This window comes from Rhipicephalus microplus, chromosome 1, assembly GCF_043290135.1.
Source record: "Rhipicephalus microplus isolate Deutch F79 chromosome 1, USDA_Rmic, whole genome shotgun sequence".
Taxonomy (NCBI): Eukaryota; Metazoa; Arthropoda; class Arachnida; order Ixodida; family Ixodidae; genus Rhipicephalus; species Rhipicephalus microplus.
The window spans coordinates 256,893,766-256,902,134 of record NC_134700.1 but is presented as its reverse complement, the minus strand read 5'-3'; the positions used below and the strand labels follow the sequence as shown (position 1 = coordinate 256,902,134).

At 43.2% G+C, this 8,369-nt stretch overlaps 1 protein-coding gene across 1 annotated transcript; it reads left to right on the top strand.

The window, feature by feature from the left end:
• Window positions 1-788: 788 nt before the first annotated feature.
• LOC142767229 (cholinesterase-like) lies at window positions 789-7,902 on the top strand. Its single transcript, XM_075868505.1, has 3 exons — window positions 789-1,150; window positions 4,515-4,764; window positions 7,564-7,902. The coding sequence occupies exons 1-3, from the start codon at window positions 789-791 to the stop codon at window positions 7,900-7,902; spliced, it is 951 nt and encodes a 316-aa protein (XP_075724620.1).
• Window positions 7,903-8,369: the final 467 nt, after the last annotated feature.

Here is an 8,369-nt window from a genome sequence, read left to right as displayed (position 1 = left end):
GATCATGACAATACCACGCACATAGCGGGCTCACGGCCGTTTCGCTAGCTGCACATACACTCAATTTGGTATTATGTGACGTGAATAGATGACGAAGGTAAAATACACATGCAAACATGATAATCATGACACGGAAGTCATGTACGGCATCATTTAACTCTTGGGCTGATTTTAAACTGACATATCAACATTTCTTATTCGGGCTTCGCATATGATCGATTCGCATGTACGTGGAATCTGCCAATTTTTTTGAGCATCGCGTTGCACTGTCAGAGCAGCGTGATAAACGCTATGGTCCTTAGAATTACTTATGTGTGCCTTCTCTAAGATAACACCACACATAGAAAATATTGACGTGCTGTTATGGCAGCTCAGATATGCGCAATAATTGCTTTTGAATTGACAGTCGTACCAGTATGAAAACTGAAACCTGAGCAATATTGGTCGGCGCTGCGAATGGGCTTCGCCGTTTGACGTGACGTTGGTGCCCTTTAGGATATTGTTAGCACGGAGAAACAGACATATGCACAGACAGACAGACAGACAGACAGACAGACAGACAGACAGACAGACAGACAGACAGACAGACAGACAGACGATAATTTCGGTGTTGAAGGTCCCCAAGAAATACTTTAGTCTTTATAAGGATGGCGTCCTGTCCGCTCCTTTGTTCCGGTGTTTTCAGCGCTATGGCTTCATTGAATTCAACTGCTGCTACAGCGCTTCCTTATCTTTTGCTCCGCGCGACTCCCAGGCAAGCTGTATGCTTTCTTTCTGGAATACTACTCATGGTGGCCGGAATTTGCCTGCTGCTCTATTTCGTCTGGGAAGTGGACCACGAGGTGGAGGTACGCGCACTGCGCGGCCGCTACGCCGGCCGCACACTTGTGATGGGCGCGAAACAGGTCCACGAGTTTCTTGGCATCTACTTTGCACGCGATCCCCTCCGTAGCATGCGCTTCCAGCAGTCCCTGCTAATGGACAGACAAATGACCCTTGTCAAGGCTCTTTCGATGAAGCCGTGCTGTGTACAGGACAAGGACTACGCCATGGAATACAGTGACCGCCCAGTGAGCGAGCGCTGCCTCCACCTAAACATCTGGACACCGATGCTGCCTGGACAGCGATGCAAGAGGGATTGCAGTCCAAGGTAACAATCAGTGCTGTTGGCGGAACTGCCCTGAACAAATGCCTTCCTTCAACACTCCAAACGAGACGCAAAGCTGCTCAGTGAGGCATGAAGGCTTGAAGGGATGAGATGTTGTCAAACCAGTAATGTAACTGAAGCCGATGCATCGATAAGGGAAGTTCTCTCACCAGAGTTGCAGAAAAAAATCGGGCCCTTTTTTTTTGAGATGGTGAATGCAGCAACAATTATTCTGTGAATAGAAAGATTGTCCTAAAAGACGAAGCACAAGCCGAAAGCATAAAGTATACACAGGCTAGCCTTCTCGTCCTGTGTGTTCTCTCACGTGCGCTTCATCTTCTTAGCGCATTTTTTTTTTAAATTCACAAATGCACGAGTGACGAGTCTAACGAACCACACTATTTCAGAATTTCTTGTCCGATGACTTGCACTTTCATCGGAATTTGTGTTAGCTTGCATGAATGTGTCGTAAAAGTACGGTCAGTCGGACAAATTTTATAGTTCTGTTATCAGTGCTTTACGCCATTTTGAAGTCATTCGCAGACTTTCTGTATGAACATTTTGTGGTGTACGTGGGTAAAAGCGCCTACCTAATGTGACTGCAATCATAAAGCTTTTTGCACTGCATGAATATTCGTATCCCCGATTGCTGTTTCCTCTACCAACTGATTTCTACATGTTTGAATCATCGCTGATCGCCTATCTTCCTAAACTGTTCTCTGACATATATTGTCTGTTAGTTCTTATTAAACTCCAAATATCACTGCAAGCTGATCCAAGTTTGCAAAACATGTATTTTATTCTAAAGTTAGCTATTTCACCATATGTGACCGTTATGGTCTAATCAAATTTTTATTAGAATTTTGTGTGTCTATTCTACCTGTTAAATAAAAGTGCACCCCGCAACTACGTCCGTACAGAGCGTGCCCACTCGGTAGAAGCCCGATCACTGCCGTCAAGACAACGAGCGAAAAAGTCAAAGAAAGCTATTCGTTTGAAATGCGATAGCCCGCGGTATGAGCAGCCTCTGTACAGATCCTAGTGAGCTTTCGTAATCTAACTTTAAATAAATATTGTCTCACTGCGCAATCTCCTATGTCGTGGATTCTAATTAAATCATCGTAATCATGGGATCAAACACATGTCGAAGCAAATTATTGGCGACGGTACGAAAAAGAAAGTATCGTTTTAACATAGTTGGTGGAGTAGAACGTATCTTCAAACGTATCCTTTGTAATGTTGTCGTGTGTAGCAGCTTACACTGAACTGAAGCGTAATGAAGTGAGATTTTATAAACTTAGGGATCAATGTACGCATAGATCAACGTCTGTATTTCTTTCTTTTTCCTCGCTGCTCCTGGAAATAATTCTGTGGAAGTAAATATGGTGCATAAAATGTGTCTGTCGTGTTTAAAAAAGATGAGCATTGAATTTCTTTCCTTAACGCTATGAGAGTGAATAAAATGGGTGCTATTTCTTCTACAGACCTTTTTTCTATTTCGTATTCTTAGAATGCGGTTGCGCAGATGAGCATGTGTGTTGGAGGGTCTGGCATGCGTTCTTTAGGAGTTTTGGTTCAGTTATAGCGATGACGAGATCAATTCTGCAAGCAAAGCCTTGTAGAAGCAATGTTAATATATTTCATTGAAAATTTGAATCAACATGGGGCAAAAAAAGCGGCGATGACATGTGCATAAGCCCATAACGTTTAGGGAGGGCAAAAAATGCACGAGTGAGCATGACGTAACACAGCAAACCTTAGCAAACCAATTTGTTCTCCATTGGCTCGCGGGAGTGGTTCAGCTCCGCGCGATTGCCGAGCCGTCAATTCAGCCACCACCTGCTTGGAATGCATGAGGTAGGCTTCTTCAGAAATGTTCTGCCCTCGTTCAGAAAAGACACTTCTGTTAGCTTTATAGATCATTGATGTTGCTTAGACAGGGACGTTCTATAGCAATTGCTCAAGGCACTTTCCGAGATGCGTTTCTGTTTATCGTGACACTATAAAACAAAAGCAACGTCGGCTGGAAATGGCTTCTGAGATTCATCGTACGTGTGGAAAGACAGATACACTTTTGATCGCTAAAGACATAGAAAACGACACTCTGCCGGTACCCTATCTAGTTTCATGGTAACATATTCAGTCATACGATGACATGATAATACGTGTTCAATGAGTTAAGGAACAGATCTGGCAAAAAGAGCAGCAAGGCATAGTTTTTTATCTTGTGCATATTTATACTAACGTATCTTCAGGAACATACTTAGGTACATATTCGGGCACGTGAACCACGAAACACAGCGACAGTGTAATGGCTCACGTACACAAAGCTCAGTTTGTATCTCATTTTCTCACTGACCGGTATTTGCACTGCAAGATGGGCATATTATGATCACTTTCTTATTTGATAGGTTTTGCTGTGGAGACCAAAAGGAAGTGACTAGAAGCCATGCTCGCCTATTACATGATCGCAGCTCCACAGTTGATCGTCACGAGAAGGTCTAAATGCTCATTCTATGTTTTGATGAGTAATCCCCCAGACTGACCCATGGTGCGGTCTCCTGGTTTTCATTCCTCCCTATAGAACAGATGCTTTTCATGTCTGAGCCGCTTTTATAGCCTGTACTCGCTCTCTTTATAGCCTGCACGACTATGTTCCTGTAGTCCGTGAGGTTTACTGCTTTCCAATGCAAGTAAATGATGGTACACGGTGTTCTGCCTTTACAACTATTGCTACAAGTGGTTACAAACGAATGCTGATAGCGAGCAGACACAACTTGCACTGATTCAAATAGCCTATTGTGTGATGTTCGCCCATCAGCCTATCGCGCGTTTGTTCGCTTTCGCTAATTACGCCGCAGGTGCACTCTGTGAGCCGGTGCTGATCCACGTTCCAGTAGACGTGCCCGTGGGATCATTAATGCACTGTTTTACACATGCTTAGAAAAGGCTGCAAAAGGTGGTTAGAAGTATTGAACATGTCCTAAGGTCATTTTGAAGAGTAATTATTGCCCTGTGCCTTGCCAAGGGCGCACTAACGGACATTATGGAAGTTTCGTGATCTTTTTAATTTTTAAGTTTTGAGACTAACATGTTCCCGGGAATTATCGACGCGTGTTTGTTCAATTTTTTTAACATTTATTCATTAATAATGTTGTATCAGTATAATATTTGTATATGCTTTCTTATTTCAGGCTCTTTTTTTTCAGTTGTTCTTTCTGTCAATAATCATTCGCGCTCCGTATCATTTCTGAAGGAACTTCCTTTCATGTTAGAACATTTTATATAAAAACCACTAGTGTTGAAAAGAAGTCGCGCTTTCTAGTTTTCTAGTTACGCCACTGCATGTAAGCTTTACTTCTTCCAGGACTGTTCTGGTCGTGTTCGTGGGCCGGGACTTCCAGTACGGCGGCAACTCGCACAACTTGTACAGGGCTGAGCTGCTTGCTCTGCACGCTGACGCAGTTGTCGTGGTTCCCAATTATCGGCTTGGCCCATTCGGCTTTCTCAACGGTCGCATCGTGGACTTTATCGGGAACGTTGGTCTGTACGATCAGAAGGTGGCGCTCGACTGGGTCAAGGAAAACATCGAGTTCTTCGGTGGCAATCCAGAAGATGTGAGCCGTTACAGCGATTGATCCATCTAAATCCCTAATTAGTGGTTAGACAAAGAGCGTGCAGACAATGTGATACAAACGTTGCGATCGTACGGGGCATGTTGTGCAAATTTTTTTGTCGTAACTTTCGCAAGACAGTGGTGAAGATTTATATGAAACTACCAAAACTTTACTAGACTATAGAAGCGGGAGCTGAGCGGGTTTGTATATGTTGGGCATGGTGCAAAAGAATACGAAGAATGAATGACGAAAGAAAGGAACAAAAATTGTGATCATTCATTTAGCTTAGCTTATAGCTAAACAAATTCTGCCCATAGACAGTAATGAAAAACGTATGACCATGAGCAACCTACATATTGCAAGCACAAGTTTGTTTTAGAGGGGCGCTGAAACAATTTTTATCATGGTAAAAAAATGCTGCCGATTGGTAGCAAGTGTCTCGCTCCCCTTAACTTTTCTCTGGTTATTTCTTTACGCGAAAAAGCCACAAACGTAGATTCTAAATGTTATAGCGCAGCACGTGGTCTAGAAAACACAATAAACGTTCAAGGTCAGCTAAAAATTGCTTTCTCTTTACACGACAAATGACGGAAGAAGCACAAAAATCCCTCGTCACAGCCATTCTATCTGCCATAGGCTGATTTCAACATGGCGCGCTCGGTCGTTACAGGAATCGCCGCGGGAGGCCTCGACTTGTCCACGCGTGCGCGTGCGATCCCACTGAGAAAGCCGCGTAGTGAAAGAAAGAAAAAGGAAAACTTCTCAAGGTCACAAGGCTCACGTGATAGTTTTCTCAGCCTGTGCCATCAGTCCCTGCTTAGCTTCCAGCGCTTTCGTCGGGACGAGAGAAAAGATAATGCGATTGCAGCGTGCGACAAATCTTCGTATCACCGTTCGTATTGGATGGATTCTAAATATTATTGCGGCAGTGAGTTCATGAGGCAATACGCTCTGTTAGTGATTCCATTCCATGGTTACTTGAAAAAGTACTGCACGGCCCATTTAAGTGTCTATTAAAGCGTAGTAAGATGTCCGACATAAATGTAAGCTGCATGAATGCATTTTCAAGAAGACAATTGTTTTTTTACAAAATCAAAGAGGCCGCGAATGGTGGTTAGATAACACACCTGTATTTTTTCCTTTCATATGAAACAGCCTTCAGAAAAGGCAGCTCACACGTATCGCGGCTCACAGTCACCAGCGCGGGTGTGCATTTTTATTTATTTTAATAAAGAGTTACACCATGGCTTCGAAATAATGTGCACCATACTATAAACACTTACTGCGATCAAAAAGGAAAAATTTTAAAGTTGGCATTATGGCATCCTGTCCATGAAAAATTGACTTTTTGGGTAGCGAACCACGTCATGTTGTTTTGATGATAAGGTGCCTCGAATGCTGAAGTTTCTCATTTTATTAGCCACTTAGACAAAGACAGTAAAAACAAGCGTTTGTGGCCTGTTTATGTGTACAGGGCATTTGAGCTAACGTGCGCCAAGCATACTTTCCGATTTTCGCTCTTTTGAAGAAAAGCCCGAGAAATCAAAATTTAACAGGGCATAGATGAAATAATCGTACGCCACTAGACAAACATTGACACTTTACTATAGAAAATGTCTCGTTGAATTTGCAATTATCAGTGCTCGGCGATCTCTTTCAACGATTCACGTTGAATTGGCATTATCATAGAATATTAGGTTCAGGACAAGCGCTACAACTTTTGTAGTGAAGATTTCTCGCTAGAATCACTGATTGAATTAACAATTAGGAATAGATTACCATTTACCCAGCTCTTCGGATAAAAAAAATGTCATGAGATGCTTCGCATGGCTAGGAACAATATTATACCATTTCGACATATGCCTGTTTTTGTAATGCAGCCGCATGTTTGCTTGAACACCTTGTTTACATCGCTTGTTTTCACCGTTGTCTTAATAATTAATGTGTTTCTTCTTGAAGTGAGCATCCAGTCGTAAAACAACGCCCGTACTTTCTGTTCCTCTTTCTGCGTCTTCACGTTTTCTATTTCACCACACCACCTGCACCTTTTTTTTCTCTCATTCGAGCAACTTCCCTGAAGGCGGGAACATAAAAAAATTAATAAATTAGGTGCTGCACTTTCCAGCACAGCGGCCAATGATGCAAACGGATGGCAGGTTGCTCTTAATTTATTCAGCGGGTTCAAACAACCCAAAGCAGCAACACAAAGGCACAAGACATGCATTGCATGAACTTTCTAAGTTATTTAGAGCAGAGCGGGGATTACTAAGTTTGTTCCTGATGAATGACATGCGTGGATTTTCCTGATGTCGCCCCAGCAAGCCATCGAGGATCGAACCTGTGAACTGGCGTTCAACATTCTCATGTCGTAGCCACTGCACTACAATAGGTAGTGTGGGCTGGAGATTCAAAACATAAAGGCACAGGACTTGAAATAATGAATGATTCTAACAATAGCTTTACACAGCGAAGGGGTGAGCGAAATATTTACCAAGAAACGAAATATTTGAAGTAAAAAAAGAATATTGCTGGATGCAAGATAATTGTGCTAATAAAAAAGAAAAATATGGTGCCGGAAGTTTGCTTCATTTATTTCACTTGAATTTTAAATTTATTAAAAAGTTCACTTCCTTTACTTTTTATGAAGTAGCCACGCGTGTATAGTGTTTGGGGTAACAGGTTTTGTTGTTAGCGATCGAAAGGAGATCGAAGCTACGCTATTTCATGAACGTTATGTATACCTGACATGAACGTTATGTTGACGTTACGTTGAACTTAAAATTCATACTTTCGTTCCAGATTGTGCCCGTAGGTCATGATGCCGGGGCCATCTCGATAACGCGCCACTTGTTTGACATGAAGTTACACTGGGTGCAGCAAGCGAAGCGCGTCATGTTACACACGTCTTCATTCTTTCGACCGTATCGAGACAACACGAAGTATGCCCTGCAGAACACCCTTGAGCTGGGTCGGTTGTGCATCTGTCACCCAGATGAAGGCATCGATGTTGTGGTTGAGTGCTTGCAGACAACACCCGCCAGCCGCCTGAAAATGGCTTCGAGGCACGCCTACAAATTGGCACCCGTCTTTGTTCCATCAAACACGAAAGGGACTTCGGTGAGTGCACAACTGCTGTGAATCTCGACAAAGGGCCGAGCTCGATGTAGACCAGGTATACGTGTAGCGGCAAATAATTGAAGACAAATGAAATACACATTAAGGACATGGGCTGGCGAATACCTAGAAACACATTTACCCCGCCGCGGTGGTCTAGTGCCTAACGTACTCTGCTGCTGACCCGCAGGTCACGGGATCAAATCCCGGCTGCGGCGGCTGCATTTCCGAACTAGGCGGAAATGTAGGCCCGTGTGCCCAGCTTTGGGTGCACGTTAATGAACCCCAGGTGGTCGAAATTTTTGGAGCCCTCCAGTATGGCGTCTCTCATAATCATGTGGTGGTTTTGGGACGTTAAAGCCTACATATCGATCAATACAATTACATTTGTCTGCTGAAAAGTGTGAAGCCAGCTTTTATATAAGCGTGCGTGACCGAGAAAATGCAGTTGTTGTTCTGTCACACATGATGCGTCTCGAGTCGTTGATAAC

Excerpts from the sequence above, each read along its gene's own strand:
- LOC142767229 (XM_075868505.1), top strand. The coding sequence starts at position 789 with ATGGTGGCCGGAATTTGCCTGCTGCTCTATTTCGTCTGGGAAGTGGAC. Across the intron at positions 1,151-4,514 it reads AAGAGGGATTGCAGTCCAAG|GACTGTTCTGGTCGTGTTCG; the intron begins GTAACAATCAGT and ends TACTTCTTCCAG. Across the intron at positions 4,765-7,563 it reads TCGGTGGCAATCCAGAAGAT|ATTGTGCCCGTAGGTCATGA; the intron begins GTGAGCCGTTAC and ends CTTTCGTTCCAG.